Source organism: Triticum dicoccoides, chromosome 4A (genome assembly GCF_002162155.2).
Source record: "Triticum dicoccoides isolate Atlit2015 ecotype Zavitan chromosome 4A, WEW_v2.0, whole genome shotgun sequence".
In the NCBI taxonomy this organism is placed as follows: domain Eukaryota; kingdom Viridiplantae; phylum Streptophyta; class Magnoliopsida; order Poales; family Poaceae; genus Triticum; species Triticum dicoccoides.
The window spans coordinates 162,713,930-162,735,568 of NC_041386.1; the positions used below are offsets into that span (position 1 = coordinate 162,713,930).

A 21,639-nucleotide genomic window follows, 5' to 3' on the forward strand; every position below is an offset into this window, starting at 1 on the left:
CCTACCGCCCGGGAGCCGTTCGCCCTCCTCGCGTCCGGTCACCGTTCCCCACCGCCCAGGTCGTCGGCCGCCGCCCCGCTCTCCGTCCGCCGGCGGAAGCTCGTCGCCGGACCCGCCCTCGCGCCTCCTCGCCACCCCGCGGTGGTCGGACTCCTCCTCGCTGTCGGACCGGCCGGAGGAGGCCGGATCTACTCTCTCCTGCCTCCCCGCCACTCCATCGGGCTCGCCGGAGCCGCGGCGACCTCGCCGGAATTACCTCGGGTTGCGTGCCCGCGAGGAACCCTAGATCCGCGGGTGGTGATTTTCTTCTAAGTCCTCAAGTTCTCAGATCCATATGCCCATGTTCATCGTGCAATAACTTTGCATCCGTAACTCTGTTTTGGGCGTGTAGCATATCAAAATGTTCGTATTAGAGAGTACATCATTTCATCTCATTGCATCATTTTCATTTGAGTTCATCTTGATGCCCGAAATGCTGTTAGAAGTATGCTATTTGAGTTAATTGTCAGATTTGCTGCTCCATTTAGATATTTGTCATTTTTGCCATGATTATTGTGTGCATGATATGCCCCTGAGCTCTTCATGAGTTTTGTTATATGTTTTTCCATCTATCCAGAGGTGCAACCCATGTATTTTTGTGATGTGTGTGGTGACTAGCACAAGCTTGCAAAGTGGAGCATTCGTTAATGCTGATTTTAGGGACTTAGCATTTCCACTAAGTCCTTGAGCTGTTCATCTCTATATGCCATATGTTCATGTTGTTTCCTAGTGATCCGTGCCTCTTTTGAGGATGATCAGTAAGGATGTTTTGTTAATCTTGTGGTGCTCTATCCATCCATGTCTTTTTTTGCAATTATGGAGCACCCTAGCTTGAGTCAATCGAGCTCTACGTTTGCTATTTCGTGAATCTGGGCAGATTGTCTACTTGTTAGCAATTTTGCCGAGGATGTTGTAGTTGATCCGTGCATGCTATGTTATTGTTCTTGCCATGTCTAGCTTGTATTTTGTGTATTCTTGATGGGTGCATGCTTAGGTTGTCATGACTTGCTCTGTAGTGAGTGCATCGAGCTCATAAACATGCCTACTTGATATCTGTTTCAGCATGCTCCAGTTTTCACTAAGTCTGAGAACTGATTATGTTTTTGCCATGTTCACATGCTTGCAAATGTATTTTCTGATCCCTTTTGGCTCAAGGCCACTAAGGGACTTTTGTTAAGCTCTTTGAGTAGCTCCATGCCATGCTTTACTTTGCCATGTTAAGGTCCTATATCATATTGTTTTCATCCTCCAAAGAGTGCTATCTGATCTGAAATTCCAGACAAGTGTTAATTTCACTAAGTCTGAAATCTGTTTCCCAAATGCATTTTTGCCATGCTTGTTTGAACCTGTTAATGGATGAATTGGCCGTAGCTCAGTGCTAGACTTTTGTTAAACATCATGAATGGATCCCTGCCATGTATTTTGTTGTCATGTTTGGGTGTTGTAGCATGTTCATCTTGTTGCATTTAGATGGCTACTTGCTGTAAATCGCAGAACGTGGTCATATTTGAATTGCTTGCCATTTCCAAACCGTAACTCCGATTCCGGCGTTCTTTATATCGTTTTCAAGCGATTTCATCTCATCTTTCCAGTGGCACACTTGGATTTCCAAGTTGAGGCTAGGTTCATGTTTAGCATACCATGTTTGCATCATATTGTTTGAGCTTTGCACGTGGTTGATTGTGTCCTTGTTGCTTGTTTGTCTTGTTTGGGTAGAGCCGGGAGACGAGTTCGCTAACGAGGAGCCCGTTGAGTTTGCTTTCGAGGATCCAGTCAACTCTGACAACTTTGCAGGCAAGATGATCATACCCTCGAAATCACTACTATCTTTGCTTTGCTAGATGCTCGCCCTTTTGCTATGCCTATGCTACGATGCCTACCACTTGCTTTCATGCCTCCCAAATTGCCATGTCAGACCTCTAACCCACCATGTCCTAGCAAACCGTTGATTGGCCATGTTACCGCTTTGCTCAGCCCCTCTTATAGCGTTGCTAGTTGCAGGTGAAGATTGGAGACCGTTCCTTGTTGGAACATTATTTACTTGTTGGGATATCATTATATTACCATGTTATCTTAATGCATCTATATACTTGGTAAAGGATGGAAGGCTCGGCCTCTCGCCTAGTGTTTTGTTCCACTCTTGCCGCCCTAGTTTTCGTCATATCGGTGTTATGTTCCCAGATTTTTGCGTTCCTTACGCGGTTGGGTTATAATGGGAACCCCTTGATAGTTCGCCTCGATTAAAGCTTTTCCAGCAATGCCCAACCTTGGTTTTACCATTTGCCACCTAGCCTCTTTTTCCCTTGGGTTTCTGAAGCCCGAGGGTTATCTTATTTTAGCCCCCCTGCGCCAGTGCTCCTCTGAGTGTTGGTCCAACCGAGCGATGTCCGGGGCTACCAGGGGCAACTCTGGGCTGGCCTACCCGGCGTCTTGCTCATCCGGTGTGCCCTGAGAACGAGATATGTGCAGCTCCTATCGGGATTTGTCGGCACATCTGGGTGGTGTTGCTGGATTTGTTTTAACTTGTCGAAGTGTCTTGTAGAACCGAGATACCGAGTCTGATCGGAACGTCTCGGGAGGAGGTCTATTCCTTCGTTGACCGTGAGATCTTGTCATGGGCTAAGTTGGGACTCCCCTGCAGGGATTTGAACTTTCGAAAGCCGTGGTCGCGGTTATGGGCAGATGGGAATTTGTTAATGTCCGGTTGTAGATAACTTGAACCTTAACTTAATTAAAATGAATCAACAGTGTGAGTTACCGTGATGGTCTTTTCTCGGCGGAGTCCGGAAAGTGAACACGGTGTTGGGGTAATGCTTGCTGCAGGTTTGCCCTCTAGTTACTCGCTCGCGGTTTGCCTCCTCTTCTCGCTCTCATTTGCGAATAGGTTAGCCACCATATATGCTAGTCGCTTGCTGCAGCTCCACATATTTTCCTTGCCTTACCTATTAAGCTTAAATAGTCTTGATCGTGAGGGTGCGAGGTTGCTGAGTCCCTGTGTCTCACAGATTACTTCCAAACCAGATGCAGGGCCTGATGATTCCACTCCAGATGGCGCGCTTGAGCTCAAGTGGGAGTTCGACGAGGACTCTCAACGATACTACGTGTCTTTCCCTGATGATCAGTAGTGGTGCCCAGTTGGGGTGATCGGGACCGTGTCGCATGTTGGGTTATCTTTTATTTTGGCGCCGTAGTCGGGCCATGAGTGTTTGAATGTTGTAATGCTATTTATGTACTTTGATTGACGTGGCGAGTGTAAGCCAACTATGTATCTCCCCTTTTATTATCTATATTACATGGGATGTTGTGATGATTGCCTAACTTGCGACATTGCTTTCAATGCGGTTATGTCTCTAAGTCGTGCCTCGACGCGTGGGAGCTATAGCCGCATCGAGGGCGTTACATTATGCCACTCTAGAATTTAACATTTCACTTTTGCCACTCTTAGCTTTTGACAACATATCAATTTTGCCATTCAGTGGCAAAAGAAAAAATTTCAGAGTGGCAATTGTGATACATTGCAGAACCTAAGAGTGGCAAAAGTGAAATGAAAAATTATCGTTTTTGCCACTAAATGGCATTTGTGATGTATTATCAAAAGCTAAGAGTGGAAAAAGTGAGATCTCAAATTCTAGAGTGGCATAAGCAAAGTGGGCAAAAACTAGAGTGGCAAAAACAAAGTTTTCCCAGGAAGGAAAGGGGGGCCAGCCCCCCTCCCAATTCGGATTGGGCTTGGGGGGCGCCCCATCCCTTTCTCCTTTCCCCTCCTTTCCACTAAAGCCCATATACCTCCCGGGGGGTTCCGATAACCTCCCGGTGCTCCAGTATTATCCTGATCTCACCCGGAACCATTCTGGTATTCAAATATAGTCGTCCAATATATCGATCTTTACGTCTCTAACATTTCGAAACTCCTCGTCATGTCCATGATCACATCCGGGACTCTGAACTACCTTCGGTACATCAAAAACCATAAACTCATAATATAACAGTCATCGAACTTTAAGCGTGCGCACCCTACGGGTTTGAGAACTATGTAGACATGACTGAGACACGTCTCCGGTCAATAACCAATAAAGGAACCTGGATGCTCATATTTGGCTCCTACTTATTCTACGAAGATCTTTATCGGTCAAACCGCATAACAACATACGTTGTTCCTTTTGTCATCGGTATGTTACTTGCCCGAGATTCGATCGTCGGTATCTCAATACCTAGTTCAATCTCGTTATCGGCAAGTCTCTTTACTCGTTCCGTAACACATCATTCCGCAAATAACTCATTAGTTGCAATGCTTGCAAGGCTTAAGTGATGTGTATTACCGAGTGGGCCCAGAGATACCTCTCCGACAATCGAAGTGACAAATCCTAATCTCGAAATACACCAACCCAACAAGTACCTTCGGAGACACCTGTAGAGCACCTTTATAACCACCCAGTTATGTTGTGACGTTTGGTCGCACATAAAGTGTTCCTCCGGTAAATGGGAGTTGCATAATCTCATAGTCATAGGAACATGTATAAGTCATGAAGAAAGCAATATCAATAAACTAAACGATCAAGTGCTAAGCTAACAGAATGGGTCAAGTCAATCACATCATTCTCCTAATGATGTGATCCCGTTAATCAAATGACAACTCTTTGTCTATGGCTAGGAAACATAACCATCTTTGATCAACGAGCTAGTTCAAGTAGAGGCATACTAGTGACACTCTGTTTGTCTATGTATTCACACATGTATCATGTTTCTGGTTAATAAAATTCTAGCATGAATAATAAACATTTATCATGATATAAGGAAATAAATAATAACTTTATTATTGCCTCTAGGGCATATTTCCTTCACAGTCTTCACATAGTGAAGTCAATCAGATCATGCAAGCAGACAATGACTTCATGAAGACAAATTGTAAGTAAAGAGAGAGGTAAGGATAGAACCAGTTGCTTGGTGAGGACAGGTATTTGTTGGACCAGTTCCAGTTGTTGTGATAACTGTACGTCTGGTTAGGGAGGCTGAGATTCAACTTAGAAGACCGCATCTTCACCTTATTCCCCTTGAGCTAAGGACACACAGTCCTCGCCCAATCACTCTGGTAAGTCTTCAAGGTAGACTGATGATCCACAATGACTCTTGGATGCTCAGAACACGACTCCTAATCGGCTGGAGGATTCACAGTCCTCAAGCGTAACAAGTCTTCTGGTCACGCATACAGAAAGACTTCAGTGATGCCTAACACTCTTTGGCTCTGGGTGTTTAGGGCTTTGTCCTCGCAAGGATTTCTCTCTCAAAGGCTTTGGAGGTGGGTTGCTCTCAAACGACAAAAGCCGTGCACTAACTCTGAGCAGCCACCAATTTATGGTGTAGGGGGTAAGCTATTTATAGCCAGGAGGCAACCCGGCCTGATTTGTCCGAAATGACCCTGGGTCACTAAGGAACTGACACGTGTCCAACGGTCAGATTTCAAACACACGCGGCAGCTTGACTTGGCTACAAGTAAAGCTGACTTATCCAGCTTTGGATAAGATTCGCTTTCATTGTCTTCGCTCGAAGACATATGATTTGGTTGAGCATCACTTCAGTCACTCTGACTTTGTTCACTTGGACCCCACTTAACAGTACGGTGGTTCCTATGACTCAACAAAGAAGAAAAGGAAACTACGGAACAACTGTCTTCGCAATCCATAGTCTTCATACGATGTCTTCTCATGTCATAGTCTTCAATGTGAAACTCTTCACAAACCACCATTGTCTTCAATGTCTTCACACATTTTTAAGGGTCATCTCTGGTAGGTAAACCGAATCAATGAGGACTACTACCTGTGTTATACTGCAATTCTCACAAACACATTATCCCTCAACCAAGTTTGTCGTAATACTCCAAAACGAACTAGGGGTGGCACTAGATGCACTTACAATCTCATCGGGAGGGGGTCAATCTCCATCAACATCTTCACCAGCACCATATCATCTCAAACCCTAGTTCATCTCTTGTATCCAATCTTTGTCCCAAAACCTCAGATTGGTACATGTGGGTTGCTAGTAGTGTTGATTACTCCTTATAGTTGATGCTAGTTTGTTTACTTGGTGGAAGATCATATGTTCAGATCCATTATGCATATTAATACCCCTCTGATTATGAACATGAGTATGATTTGTGAGTAGTTATGTTTGTTCCTGAGGACGTGGGAGAAGTCTTGCTATAAGTAGTCATGTGAATTTGGTATTCGTTCGATATTTTGATGAGATGTATGTTGTCTTTCCTCTAGTGGTGTCATGTGAACATTGACTACATGACACTTCACCATTGTTTGGGCCTATAGGAAGGCATTGGGAAGTAATAAGTAGATGATGGGTTGCTAGAGTGACAGAAGCTTAAACCCTAGTTTATGCGTTGCTTCGTAAGGGGCTGATTTGGATCCATATGTTTCATGCTATGGTTAGGTTTACCTTAATACATATATTGTAGTTGCGGATGCTTGCAATAGGGGTTAATCATAAGTGGGATGCTTGTCCAAGGAAGGACAGTACCCAAGCACCGGTCCACCCACATATCAAATTATCAAAGTATCGAACGCGAATCATATGAAGGTGATGAAAACTAGCTTGATGATAATTCCCATGTGTCCTCGGGAGCGCTTTCCTTTATATAAGAATTTGTCCAGGCTTGTCCTTTGCTATAAAAAGGATTGGGCCATCTTGCTGCACCTTATTTACTTTCATTACTCGTTACCTGTTACAAATTACCTTATCACATAACTAATTTTTACCGATAATTTCAGTGCTTGCAGAGAATACCTTGCTGAAAACCGCTTATCATTTCCTTCTGCTCCTCGTTGGGTTCGACACTCTTACTTATCGAAAAGGTATGATAGATCCCCTACACTTGTGGGTCATCAGCCGTGATCTGCCATCTCCGGGTAGACCTGCAAGCTTAAATAATCCACAAACTTCATCCACATAGAATAGGTGCATATCAGGATGTATTGTTCCATCTCCTTCATAAGGATTAGCTAGAAGTTTCTCTATCATACTCGAAGAAATCTCATAATAAATATTTTCAGTAGGTGCAGTAGGTTGAGGAGCAACTCTTTGTGCTTCCAGTCAAGGTGAAGATACCCTGAACAAACCCCTCGAAGGATTGTTTTCCATAGTAACAAGTGACACTAAATTTCAGCACATAATATAATTGTTTCCTTACCAAATCCCACTCACCAAAGGCATTTCACTCCCTGGCAACGACACCAGAAAAGAGTCTTGATTACCCACAAGTATAGGGGATCAATAGTAGTCCTTTCGATAAATAAGAGTGTCGAACCCAATAAGGATCAGAAGGAAATGACAAGCGGTTTTCAGCAAGCTATTATCTGCAGGCATTGAAATTGTTGGTAACAGATAGTTTGATAGCAAGGTAATTTGTAACGAGCAACAAGTAGTAATGGTAAAAAAGGTACAACAAGGTAGCCCAATCCTTTTTGTAGCAAAGGACAGGCATGAATGGTCTCTTATAATAAGCAAAGCATTCTTGAGGACGCACGGGAATTTCATCTAGTCACTTTCATTATGTTTATTTGATTCACGTTCGTTACTCTGATAGTTTGATATGTGGGTGGACCGGTGCTTGGGTGTTGTTCTTACTTAAACAAGCATCCCACTTATGATTACCCCCTCTCGTAAGCATCCGCAATTACGAAAGAAGAATTAAGATAAATCTAACCATAGCATGAAACATATGGATCCAAATCAGCCCCTTACAAAATAGTGCATAAACTAGGGTTTAAGCATCTGTGACTCTAGCAAACCATCATCTAATAACTACTCCACAATGCCTTCCCTTAGGCCGAAAGCTGGTGAAGTGTCATGTAGTCGATGTTCACATGACACCACTAAAGGAAGCAACAACATACATATCATCAAAATATCGAACGAATACCAAATTCACATAATTACTTATGACAAGACTTCTCCCATGTCCTCAAGAACAAACGTAACTACTCACAAATCATACTAATGCTCAAGATTAGAGGGGTTTTGAATAGCATCAAGGATTTGAACATATGATCTTTCACCAAATAAACCAACAAGCATCAACTATGAGATGTAATCAACACTACCAGCAACCCACACGTACGAATCTGAGGTTTTGAGACAAAGATTGAATACACGAAATGAAATAGGATTCAAATGAGATGGTGCTGGTGAAGATGTTGATGAAGATTGGTCCTCCCATGATGAGAGGATCGTTGATGATGACGATGGCTTCGATTTCCCCCTCCCGGAGGGAAGTTTCCCCGGCGGAATCTCTCTGCTGGAGAGCAAAATTGCTCTTGCCCAGGTTCCGCCTCGAGATGGCGGCGCTTCGTCCCAAAACCTTCCTTCAGATTTGTCTAGGTCAAATATCATCATATATGAGAAGATGGGCCCCGAAGGCCTGCCAGGGGCACCACAAGCTGGGGGGGCTAGGGGGTAGGGCATGCCCCCAGGCTTGTGGCTGCCTGGTGGGTCCCCCTCTAGTATTTCTTTCGCCAATAATTTTGATATATTCCAAAATAATTCTCTGTCAATTTTCAGCTCATTTGGAGTTGCTCCGAAAAAGTGACTCCGATATAGCCCTTTCCGGTCCAGAATTCCAGCTGTCGGCAATCTCCCTCTTCATGTGAAACTTGCAAAAAAAGAGAAAAGGCATAAAATTTATATTATAAAATGAAATAACAGTCCGTAACGTAATAAATATCAACATAAAAACATGATGCATAATGGACGTATGACTCCTCCTCTGACCTTGGGGTTCGCGACCGCTTGCAATCCGAGGAGATATGACCCTCAAGACCACATCGAATGCACATCGGCTTGAACGTGCAGTCGTCCTTGTGATGCCCTTCCCGGAAGCACCTGAAGCAGAGGCCGAACAGGTCCAACGGAATCTCTCCCCTTTCCTGAGACGACAGTGAGCACGGCCGCGATCTGCCCACTTCCGCCTATTTCTGAAGCGCCTTCCTCTTGCGACATAGCACCTTGCGCGAGGGACCTGGCTTCCTCCATGGCGCTGTTGGGCCAGCAGCCGGACCGGGGACGCCTCGCGCCCACCCGCGGAGGAGCTAGCAGATCCAGGCAACTCCGACAGCCCCAGCCCCGAAACCACTGGCTGCGGCCTCGTGAACACCAACGCCGGGCTAGTAGAGCCAAACGCCATGACCGCAGGGACCATAGAGGTCAGCTGCGGTGAGTGGGTAGGCGCTGGCGACCGGAGTGATCATCGTCAAGGGGGAGTGGACGCCGGTGCTGGAGTGGTTGCCGGCGGGGGAGAAAGGAGGTGGTTGGTGGGAGGGGAGGTAATCTAAAGTACTAGTCGTAGCGAAAGAACCAAAAATCTCCTCCTCGCGATCGACCGCCGCAACGGCAGACATAAGGGAGGCGAATCCACTGGCTCATTAATGAAGCATGAAGGGGGGAGTTTGCCCTAATCGTCAATGAAAAATGGGAGGACACGCTTCGCGTCCGTCCGATCAAAGCCGGGGTACTCTACATGCAATGATTACACAAATTTTGTATAAAAATGTTTTAACACGAGTGAAGTCCACACAAACTAATGCAGCGCTTCACACAAGCTCTTATCATCTACCAAAATATTAAAAATCTAAAAGTTAATGATTTCATCATTTTTAGGGCTAATGATTATTTTGAGATTTTTAGGGTTAATGATTTGATTTTCTTAGAAGCATAGACTTGGTAAAACATCACAACTGCCCTGTGAACTGAAAGTGGCCTTTGCTTCTTTCTTTCCCACCAAGAAAGGAAGCGCACAAACTAGATAGATGAGAAGAAAAAGCGCGGCATCCCCGTGCACCGCGACGCGGACCCATCTGGCCATGTCACAACATAAGCCGGCCACCTCATCTCGTTACCATCTCAGAAAAATACATTTTGCTCGCTCTCCTTTCTTTTCCCCCCTTCACCTTTTTCCTCTTCCTCGCGGACCTCGCCTCTCCTCCCCTCCCCTCCCCTACCCAACCTCTGCGCCACCATGCTTGCTCCAGCCGTCTACTAGGTTCGCTGCGCGGGAGCCTGGGTCCCTCGCCTCTCCCCGCCCCGCCATGTTTGGAGTCTCCGTCGTCGCCGCCTCGAGCCTGCTCGCCGCGGCTTGATTGATTGGCTCCGCCATTTTTCCTCTGGGTTTTCTAGGTATTCCTTTCTTCCCTGCCGGTATGTTGCCGTAGTGCTATGCGAAGGCCGTCCCGCTTCGGGGATTATCCGAATGCACTGCATGTATGGATACGGTGGAGTACTGGGTTTTTTGGTTGGTATATATGCGTGGATATGGCGGTTGTCGGCTCGCATCTCCCAATTTTGGTGCGTCGAACCTGAATTAGGTGTTATGTCACTGGAATTCCTAATTTTTGTTTGTTTTTGCGAATGAATTCGTAATTGATACAGAATTGGTGTTTCTTGTTGTGAGCTGCCTCTTAGGTACCTGCAAGTGCCTCTTATATGCATAAAACTTGTCTCCAGAAGCATTCTTGATCGAATTCCCAGGTTGACTGTCGATTTGCTTGCTGCTTTGTATACTATAGAGGAGACGTGGAATCTTCTTAGATTTTGGGTGGATATGATGTGCTAAATAGTGCCAAGTTGCAGAAACCATTTATATTAGAATTGCCTACTTGGCTGCTAATGCTGATTGCTGAATTTTTCCTTGATTTTGGTAATAAAAGGATGTGATCAGACAACAATTAATATTGAAAACATACCAGGCCCAGCACATTATATTTTTCTTCCATTCCTCAAATGATGGAGTCTGTGGTATATCACACCACCCTTTGAGCTTTGAACTTCAAACCAAATTGTGTTATGTCAACGTAATCAAACTTGAAGGTTTGCACATAATTCTTGTAAAAAGTGCTTGTTTTGTTTTTGGTTTCTCAACTGGCTGGATTACACGGGTAATACTAAGGGTGTTTTGCATTGACGTGTTGCGCTTAAAGTCATCTGTTTTCACTCTGCAGTCTGCACCATTGGCTGCAATATTTGCTAAAGTTTTCTGATTTGCTCTGCAGTCATTTGCACGAAAAGCAATCTGCTGCTTGAAGCAAGATAACCCATGCTTGCTGTTAATTAGGGAAATGTAAGTGGTGATTAAATGGTTGATCAATATTCGGTGCTTCTTTGAGCATGGACGTTTTGACATGGATGCTAGAACCACTCTTTTTTGTTTCTGAAAAAAATGGTCTATGGTTAGTATATTGGCCCTGATTGTATCAGATTTGTTCCACTCAGAACCTATGCTTAAATTGTCATGCGGGCTGTAAGTGCTGTGAAGCTGTTATGCTGAAAGTTGCTGCTTTTCTAGGAATATCTGTCTCCAATTCTTTGCTATTGTTTCCTAAGATTAGCTTGCAAGTCGCGGAGTTGTGTGGTTGGCTCCGTGTGGAACTTATGCTTAAACTGTATTGTTGGTTTAGGTCTTTATTGGTGCTTTGATGCTAAAAGAGTAGCTTGTGCAAGAATCGATACTGCTTGTTGGTTTTGATTGCTTTATGTCTCTACCTCACAATTCAAGAACGTGGAGTATTTGCCATGTTACATGTGTTTGGGGGGTGGCATTAGGATTTATTTTGCTAACTAGCCTTATTGTTCTTGAATTTTACCTCAGATCAGTTGGCTAACCTGTCGAACTGACATAAAACACCTATGTCCTCTCTTACCATGAAACTTTTTTTTGCTGCAGCTTTACTTTCAGTTAGTTTTTCTTGTAGTTAATACTGAGACTGCTCTGTTATTTACCTTTTTTCAGAGTTGCCAGAGGCATTTATCATATTGTGAAATTAAACTTTGGTGATTCTGATCCGGAAAGGGAAAACGTGTGAATTACAAACATACATGGTAATCATATCCCTTGGCATAAATTTTCCAGCAAATTGATGTGTGATGTTGCACTTGATCATTTCGGCCATGAGTCATATCTTTACTTAAGGAGCAGGTAGCACCTGGGTGAATGCTAGGATTTGGATCTAGGTGTGAGGGGATGGTGCTACCTCTTTACTAACCAGTCATGGCCATGTGTAGCTGTCTTGTTCTCTTTGACAATTTAAAACAACTAACTGTATTAATTTTGAACGCGTTTTGGAGCACAGAAATGATTTTAGAGTATGGGCTGTCTCCAACTGCAGTAAGATTGCAAATGATGTGTTTCATCCAGTTTAAGTTAGATACATTTACAATATATTTGTGTTTTCTATCAATAAAGAAGGCATCATCTGTAAGTTGTTTGCATGGCAGAACTATCTTTTGGCTGAAATTCTCGTGCCTTGCGAGTATTTGGAAATATTGGTAGCCCCTATTTAGTGGCAGTGTTTCTGTGGTTTCAGATGTCTGGCTTTGGTACAAATTCAGCCATGGGTTCTTCGTCTCTCCCTTCTAGAGTTGTGTATAACACAGGTAACGATTTGCCGGTGGAATACATATATGACCAGGGTCTTTCTTATCCAGCTACCAACGGATATGCTTACTATGCAGGTATGTGTTCCTCTAGTTCCTGTTAAACTCCTTTTATGTTTATTTATTTTGGTGGTCATCATGCATAACTTTTCTGTTTTCTACTTTGGATAGGATTTGAGCCACCTGTTGGATGGAGTGAAAACACTAATTATTGGGGGGTAGATGGTCAATATCTCCAACTGACGGTAAGTGCATATGTAACACTTTGGTTGTTATTGTTATTAATACTGTATACTACAGTATTATTGTATATATTTCTTGACGACTATTTATTTCTGTTTATGTAGAACGACAATCTTCCTTATGTGTATTGCACACCTGGCTATGAATTTTCTTATTCTTCACAAGATCAGTACACTTCCTATATGCCTGGCATGTTCATGGGAGTTGATGGCTCAGTTGTAGGAAGTCAACAGTATTTCACTAATCCATATCAGCCTCCTGGCTCGCCATCTGGTTACTTCCCAGTATATCTCCAGCCCACCACAGATTTGAGCTCAGCAGTTTCTTTGGAGCCTCCTGTATTCAGTACTGGCACATCTGTTGCTAGTAGGCCTGTTAATACTAGCATAAAAGATACACATCAAATGTCTGGAAATACAATGGCTTCTCGGACTGTCTCTTCTGCAAGTCCAGCTATTGGTTCCTCCCATCATGCTTACCAGAATCAAAGCACGAATAAACCTTCTGATCTGCCAGGTGCTAATGTGGCGAGGCATGACAAGCCTTCAACCTCACATTTGACAGTTCTGGTTGATACTGACAAGGTATTGTGACCAAACTTGAATATTTACAGTTGAAGAGTTGCACCTTATGCCCCCAAAAGGAAAATATGCATTTTTTAATTCTGCATACTTCTGTTTTTCATCTTCTACAGTTTATACATGCTTCTTTGAGCGCGTTGGTGCTGAGAATAATTGCATTCCTATATGTTAATGTTCATATTGCCCTGTTTATGGGAATCCGTTCTCTTGGGATGTAATTTTAAGTACTGCAGCACTGACTACTGAAAGGAAAAAATATATATTCCCTATCATATTTTATTGCGTTTAGTTACTTTGTGAATAGAGTGCATTTCCGAGAACTGCATGAACCCTTGCTAGACTACAAAAGAACCACATTTTAAGAAACATTTTCGAAGGACCAGTCTTACTTTGCAAAATGGTGCAATAAACATGCCACGGAGCCAGAACCATGTTTATCTATTCCCATAGGCCTGTCATGTTGGGCCCACTATACAGACAGAACCATTGCTGTCCCTGCTTTTCTGGGTAGACTTATATGCCACGTAGCCAGCAGAGTGCCAAAGCAGTGCTGGCTGGTAACATGATATAAGATCCGCCACTTGGTCGCGTATTCGCGAGGCCAGGCACTAGTGCTGGCCTCTGTGGCATCTGCCTCCATGCCAGCAAAATGGGGCTAGCAAGGGTTGTATCTCGACGTAGTGACTAGTGAGGTCTACTGGAAACTGATGGAAGTGTGGTTTCCTTAAACAGTTTGCAGGAGTAAGTGTGGTTCTTTGAAATTGTTTCTTAAAATATGATTTTGTGTAGGTTAGTAGTAAGAGTTATTGCAGTTTTCAGAAATTTACCTTTTATGTGAAAATTATTTGCTGTCTTATGATACTATTCTTACATAGAGTTCACTGTGCTGTCAACTGCTGTGTATTTCGCTTCAATCATCAACCATTGCTAACTGTTCAAAGTATCATGTGCCCAAAATCCAAATATCTCTTAAAACAAAGTATTATGCGTCCAAAACTGTCACCAAGGATGGAAATCTGATGAAGACTGTTTTTTTTTTCTCCAGAATTTTCAGGCTGCTTCAGGTATGGGGAGCTCTGGGGACAATGGACAAATTACAGACAGGACAGAAGTTGTGCCAGTGGCTGCCATGGTGGGTGAAGGTGCCCAATCCAAAGCAGTGTCAAGCAGTGCAGTGAAAAACATTGTGATACATCCTGACCAATATAATAAGGCCGACTTCCCTTGTGATCATCCAGATGCCAAGTTTTTTGTCATTAAATCTTACAGTGAGGATGACGTGCATAAGAGTATCAAATATAATGTGTGGTCCAGCACACCCAATGGCAACAGAAGGCTGGATGCTGCCTACTCAGAAGCAAAAGGGAGTCAACAGAAGTGTCCAATATTTCTGTTCTTTTCGGTGAGTTTTGATGTGTTATTGTTTTCTTTTCCGTTTTTTCTTTATGTATGGGTTTGACATACCAACACTCTCTGTAGGTTAATACAAGCGGGCAGTTTTGTGGTGTTGCTGAAATGGTCGGCCCTGTGGATTTTCACAAAGACATGGATTTCTGGCAGCAAGATAAGTGGTCTGGGAGCTTCCCACTGAAGTGGCATCTAGTAAAGGATGTGCCGAATTCCACCTTTCGACACATCATATTAGAGAACAACGAGAACAAGCCTGTTACCAACAGCCGAGATACACAAGAGGTAATTTTTGTTGAAGTGCCAGGATTGATCACAAGAGATTATATACTGTGTACTGATGACGTTCATTTCTTCTCCTTAGATGCCTTATAAGTCGGGAATAAACATGCTAAAGCTATTTAAGAGTAGTCCAATGACGACATCGATTCTTGATGACTTCCCTTTCTATGAAGGGAGGCAGAAAGCAATGCTAGAACAGAAGCGCAGAAGTTTGGGCAGAAGTTTTGGTGGACTTACTTATGTTCCAGCACTTGTTGCTAAAAGGAGTGTTGTTGTGGAGGGTGAACCTTCTGAAGTAGGTGAAGGCATTAGCAGCAAAGATCCACATCCAGGGAAAACTGGAGAGGATAGTGGTGCTTGTGAGCAACCTGACAAGACAAGCCAAACGAAAGATGGAGTGGTTACACAAGTACTGAAAAAGGATGCAGTGTCACCTGTTGAGCAACCTGAACATGTAAAAACAGAACGGCATAGCTTAGATGATATTCATCATGAACAGAATGAGGGCTGTTCCGTTTCTGTGTCACCAGAAAATGCTGGAAGGGAACATGCTGGCTTGAGCGAACTGGTAAAATCTAATGGAAAAGTTTATAGTGACCGTGAATCACAACCTGTTATAAGCTCAACTGAACCCAATAGTTCTGGACGAAAAGGTCTTTCTCAGGAGTCTGGTGGTCACGACCCATCAGATCGCATGAAAGGCGGTGCATCTGGGATAACGAAGGATGTCAAGGCTACATTGCTCAAGAAAACAGAAGGCTTATCAACTGGCCATATGGATGGGCAAGCAAAAGGCATTGTTAACGAGGCTCCAACTGGTGTTGTTAAGGTTGGCTCGGTGCACATCAAACTAAATGTGGCGGGGGGTTCGTCATCTGAGATTATAGGTGATGGTTCTCTTGAGCTGAAGGGAGCAGAACATATTGAGCAGGGCATCTCAACAAAACTGAGTTAAGGAGCAACTAATTTATTTTCATTTTCTGGGTGTTGTGACATGTTAGTTTAACATCTCTGTTTGTGTTGGTGGGGTTTAGCTGCTTTTGCTTATGGCTACTGCAGTTGGTTTTTCAGCTTGACGACTGACAGCTTGACATCATGGTTGGTTTGGTTTGGGTATAGCTCCTCTTTTGTTTCATAATCTCCAACAAGTGGTCATAGTCTCATAGAGGTATTTGTGGTGAGGGAAAATTGTTTCTGTTTGTTGTTGTGTTGGCCCTCATCAGCAGAGAAGGCATTTGGCATTATTAGGTGAAATGTAATCATGTTTTTATATGGTACCAATATATGGACTGTCAGTTGGTGACTGCTGATGGCCGGCAACTGTGTTCTCTTTTACAGTATATGCTTGTTTTTTTATATCGTGCATGCTTGCCATCTCCCCTTTGAGATTACCTTTTAGGGTTTTTTTTTTTGTGATAAAGAGAGCTCCCTCTCTGATTTTCATTAAAGAAACCACAATGTCTTCCTAACAGGCTACCAGCTACAAGGAAAAACATAAACCGACGATGCATGATCAGAATGAACACAGTCAGGCTATCCCTAACGGGCCATCCCAACCACAGGAAGGCTATATCAGCATATAATGCAGATAACCTAGATAAACTTAAAGGTTTTCCAAAAAAATAAACTTAAGAGGTTTTCAGAGCATCATCGTCCTGGGAAGCCACAAACCGGATCTCCAGGTCGATATTTATGAACATCAAGACACAATTCACTAGTATGTTTTTAACCAGCTACTGATAAGTCTTGCAAAAGTCACGCACTAGCAGGACGACCGTAGAAGGGTATGAATGATCCACACAACAACTGCTTGGTGAAGTAAAAAGGGAGCTCCGCCTCGAAAACTGACTTCTGAGCACGGATGCAACGGAGCACTTTATTTTCAAGTTAAAAAAACCACATTTTTACGATTCATTTTTATTTTATTTTTGTGTGCATGAACGTATAGAGTTGCAGTATATCGGGCCAAAATTTCATGCTTGCATGTAAAAGATACAAAAAAGACAACTACATGAAAATTAGGGGCTTGTTTTTTGGGTGCTTTTAGGCAGATATTTTGTCTTTTTTGTGCAGCACGTAATACAACGTATTATTGAACGAAATTTCACAGGTACTTAGACCACGTGCATGCGTGTTCATGTAATTTTTTTTCAAATCTTTTAAACATCTTTTTGAAGCAGTTCAAAATAAAGTGCTCCGTTGCCCCATGTTTTGAAAATCCGTTTTAGCTCCGCCTAAGGAAGGAGAGACACTGTCATCCAAGCGAAGACCTCCATCCAAGGGTAGCCCTCAAGACTTTTCACCAGCAATCATCTCAAACCTTTTTTACACCCCACCTTATGACATCTTGTTTCTCTAGATCCGTAAGCAAAATAAGCCCATCATGAAGCAACTTAACACCAGGTTGACAGGAGCACAAGGATCAGTAACCTAGTTGTTGCCAAATATAACAACATTTATCAGTTTCCAAATTGTCCAAAAGATTGCAGACATGCCAGTAACTGCCAACTGACATATTTCTATTATTTTTATTAAAGCTTTTAAGCCACACAATAATAAGTCCTGAACGTTATTAGGTATATTATGCAAGTCAAAAGCACATTAATTTCATTATTTTTCAAAGCATTTTAGCAAAAAAGCAACAAAAAAGATGGTTAATACTCTCTAAGAAGGATCAATACGGTCGACAAGAGGGGGAGGGGGATAGGAGACTTTTTTTTAATCTTACTTGTCAATTTTAAGGTTAAGGGGATAAATAGGGTTTACTAGATATGCAACTAGGTGAACACAACCTATATGACAAGCAAGCTTAAAGCTAAATATGCTAGGCAACAATCTAATTAGCAAACCCACAAGCATACAAAGCAAGATAAAATGCGGAAAAGGATTAACCACAAGTGAGACGATGACGCGGATTTTACCCGAAGCTCACTCTTCCTTGGGGAAGAGCTACTCTCCGTTTAGAGCGGTGCCGGAACGTAAACTTACGGAACGCCACAGAGGGCTCACCGTATTCTCTTTCGAGTGATCCCCAACGAATGAGCCTCGAATCACTCGGGGTTGGTCTTGAAGGCGACCACCACACCTTTATAAACTTCTCAGGAGCACAAGGAAGCTTCCGGAGGAACCTCTAACCGTCTAGGAGCCCAAGCTCCAACCTCCAAGAGTAACAAGTCAATGGTGGAAAAATATTGTGGAGAACACGAATTTGGTTTGGTCAAAGTGTAGATCGGGTCTTGTTCTCCCAATCCCCAAAGTTTCAACAAGTTTGGGTGGAGAGATTAAGAGTATCGAGCAAAATGGATTGTAGCAATGATGGAGCTCAACAAGACACTAGGGTTAGAGGTTGGGGTGGAAGAAGGGGGCTTTTATAGTGTTCTTGGCCGGGTGGGCATTTCTACCCGTTGGACCCTGTGCGGACGGGCTAAGTCAGCCCCGTGCGCATGGGGTACTCAGATACTAAAACCCCACCCCGTGCGCACGGGGGTCAAAAGACCTCGTGCGCACGAGGTGTCCAGAGAGTTTCATGGCACCCTGTGCACACGAGGTTCAAAACACCCCATGCGCCCGGGGTGTCCAGAAAGTCTCCGTTGACACTTTTTTTAGAATGAAGACGCTAGAGGCGTACGGCTTTAAATTAATAAAGCCCACAACAGAGGCAGCGGGCACATAAGGGGTACCACAACATCCGGGAGACCACACACAACACAAAAGTGACCGGCCTAGAGAAACAAAGTGCGATACATGGCATATCCAGCCAACATAAGAGCGCGTAGGCTCGGGGGAAACACATACAAAAGGGGCTACACAACCCTAGAAGCAGCGCTGGCAGACGACGCAGCTCGAGACGCCGAGTAGACGATGCAGAGGCGGTCAAGAGCATGGCGATGGAGATCACTGTCCTGAGGTCTTCCCAACGGCGCCCACTGCTGCAAGAAAATGATGCATTTGTAGATTACGTCAGCGGGGTGGGAGGGGAAAACAACCTGAATAGTAAACTTGTTACGAATACGCCAAAGGTCCCACAACATTGCAGCCGCACAAGTCCACATGATACGGTAAGAGGAGCCCTGAACTAAGGACAGAGACGACACAACCTCAGAGCGGGAGCATGGATCCCAATCCACGCCCGCGGCCTCGTGAACCGCGCTCCAGGCGAAGCGCGCCAGAGGGCACCGGAGGAACACATGGTCCGCGTCTTCCGTGGTACCACAGAGAGCACAAGGCCCGGTGGCCGGACCGTTGCGCTTAGCTACATTAATGGATGTAGGGAGGCGGACTTGGCACAATTGCCAAAGGAAAACCTTGATTTTAAGCGGAATGCGTGCCTTCCAGAGCCCCGAGGCTGCCTGAAGGGCAGGGCCGCTAGCTAGTTCTCTATAAAGGGAGTTAACAGAGAACTTGCCCGAACTCGTAAGCCGCCAAGACAACAGATCCGCTGTGTTCGATAGCCGCATGTCGGCGGTCAGAGCCTGCATGCGTTCCCAACTTTCCATCTCCGGCCCCAAGAGCTCCCTTCTAAAGAAAATAGGAGGCGGGGAGGACCAAGAGCCGAGGCAACCAGTTGGTTGGGCTCCACCGTGATGGAATACAGATTGCGGAACTCCGACCAGAGGGGTTGGTTGCCTATCCACAAGTCGAGCCAGAAGCGCGTGGATCAGCCATTGTTAACTGAAAGTGTGTTATATCGACTAGAGGGGGGGTGAATAGGCGATTTTTATGAAAGTCTTCAAAACATGTGAGTTTCGAAGACAAACGATAGAAATAAACCTATCATCATGCAGCGGAAGATAGACTACACTAGACAGACAATAGTCAAGCATTCAATGAAGTGAAACCACACTGACTAATAGTAGCTAGGCAGTAAGGATCAGGTACACAGTGAAGACAAATAGATAAAGCAAATAGGCACTGACTTTACAAGAGCCAACCGTAAATAAAGAGATGAGAAGGATAGAACCAGTGTGCGTGACGAAGACAAAGGTTTGGTAGACCAGTTCCAACTGTTGTGACAGTTGTACGTCTGGTTAGGGCGGATAGGTATTTAAACCTGAGGACACTCAGTCCCGGACACTTAGTCCTGAGCACACAGCTCAGAACACTTAGTCCTCTCCGTATTCCCCTTGAGCTAAGGTCACACAGACCTTGCCCAATCACTCTGGTAAGTCTTCAAGGTAAACTTCCAAACCTTCACAGACTTCGTTCACCGGCGATCCACAATGACTCATGGATGCTCAGAACGCGACGCCTAACCGGCTGGAGGATTCACAGTCCTCAAGTGTAATAAGTCTTCAGATCACACAGACAAGAAGACTTAAGTGATGCCTAACACTCTTTGGCTCTGGGTGGTTAGGGCTTTATCCTCTCAAGGAATTCTCTCTCAAAGGCTTCGAGGTGGGTTGCTCTCAAACGACAAAAGCCGTATTTTAACTCTGAGCAGCCAACCATTTATGGTTGTAGGGGGTGGGCTATTTATAGCCACTAGGCAACCCGACCTGATTTGTCCGAAATGACCTTGGGTCACTAAGGAACTGACACGTGTTCCAACGGTCAGATTTCAAACACACACGGCAACTTTACTTGGGCTACAAGCAAAGCTGACTTGTCCAACTCTGAACAAGATTCGCTCTCATAGTCTTCACTCGAAGACATAGGATTTTGGTTAAGCATCACTTCAGTCATTCTGACTGGTTTTCTTGGACCCCACTTAACAGTACGGTGGTTCCTATGACTCAACAAAAAAGAAAAAGAACTACGAAAGATCTAAGTCTTCGCGCTCCATAGTCTTCATGCAATGTCTTCTCTTGTCATAGTCTTCAATGTGAATGTCTTCACATACCACCTTTGACTTCAGTGTCTTCATACATTTTTAGGGGTCATCTCTGGTAGGAAAACCGAATCAATGAGGGACTTCTACATGTGTTATCCTGCAATTCTCACAAACACATTAGTCCCTCAACTAGGTTTGTCGTCAATACTCCAAAACCAACTAGGGGTGGCACTAGATGCACTTACAATATCCCCCTTTTTGGTGATTGATGACAAACTAGTTGAAGTTTTCAACGGGGAATATAATATGTGAAATTGTAAAGGATAAGGAATTGTCTTCATAAGTTGCAAGGGCTCCCCTTGAAGATGTGCATATAAGTAATTTGCTTTTGGAATGCAAATGCACATGGCAGGGTGTACTTGTGGAGATCCTCTTCAACTTATGATGACAATTCATCACGCATGAAAGGTATGTGAAGATAATGAACATGCATAATGGAAAATGGACGTCTGTAAAATGATCTAAATGCGGAATTTATCGTCGCACATGCGGAATTTATCATCGCATCACAAAATAGCAAATAAGTAGGAGACGACCATCAAGTTTAAGTGTTACAACTCAAAGAACCAAATGTATCAAAACGAGAGTTGTAAACACTAGGCAAAACATAAAGTAACCGCCGATATGGACCCACTTGAAGACTATCAAACTCATAAGCTTCTCCCCCTTTTGTCAGTGAGGACCAAAAAGGTTTGGAGACATAGAGCATCTACTCGTTCCCACGAAGAGTAGGTGAGGCAGCAGGGTCGTCAGTGGTGTTCGGCGGTGCAGAAGAACTTGGGGCAGCGTTGAGGCGTGCAGAAGTAGGGGGCGGTGAAGTGGCATCAT

The 21,639-nt window shown here is 44.0% G+C and overlaps 1 protein-coding gene across 2 annotated transcripts; it reads left to right on the forward strand.

Annotated features, from left to right (window-relative positions):
- The first annotated feature begins 9,959 nt into the window (after positions 1 to 9,959).
- LOC119285531 (YTH domain-containing protein ECT4-like) lies at positions 9,960 to 16,321 on the forward strand. 2 transcript variants are annotated; one of them, XM_037564822.1, is made up of 9 exons: positions 9,960 to 10,215; positions 11,088 to 11,155; positions 11,825 to 11,913; positions 12,399 to 12,546; positions 12,640 to 12,713; positions 12,816 to 13,295; positions 14,338 to 14,694; positions 14,772 to 14,984; positions 15,064 to 16,321. In XM_037564822.1, the coding sequence occupies exons 3-9, from the start codon at positions 11,911 to 11,913 to the stop codon at positions 15,934 to 15,936; spliced, it is 2,148 nt and encodes a 715-aa protein (XP_037420719.1). In that variant the 5' UTR covers positions 9,960 to 10,215; positions 11,088 to 11,155; positions 11,825 to 11,910; the 3' UTR covers positions 15,937 to 16,321. The 2 variants fall into 2 exon arrangements, with proteins under 2 accessions (XP_037420719.1, XP_037420718.1); XM_037564821.1 differs by lacking the exon at positions 11,088 to 11,155.
- The last annotated feature ends 5,318 nt before the right edge of the window (positions 16,322 to 21,639 follow it).

What these genes read in the sequence shown, in the direction of transcription:
- LOC119285531 (XM_037564822.1), top strand. An exon ending in CGGATATGCTTACTATGCAG is followed by an intron (nt 12,547 to 12,639) that starts GTATGTGTTCCT and finishes TACTTTGGATAG; the next exon opens with GATTTGAGCCACCTGTTGGA. An exon ending in GTCAATATCTCCAACTGACG is followed by an intron (nt 12,714 to 12,815) that starts GTAAGTGCATAT and finishes CTGTTTATGTAG; the next exon opens with AACGACAATCTTCCTTATGT.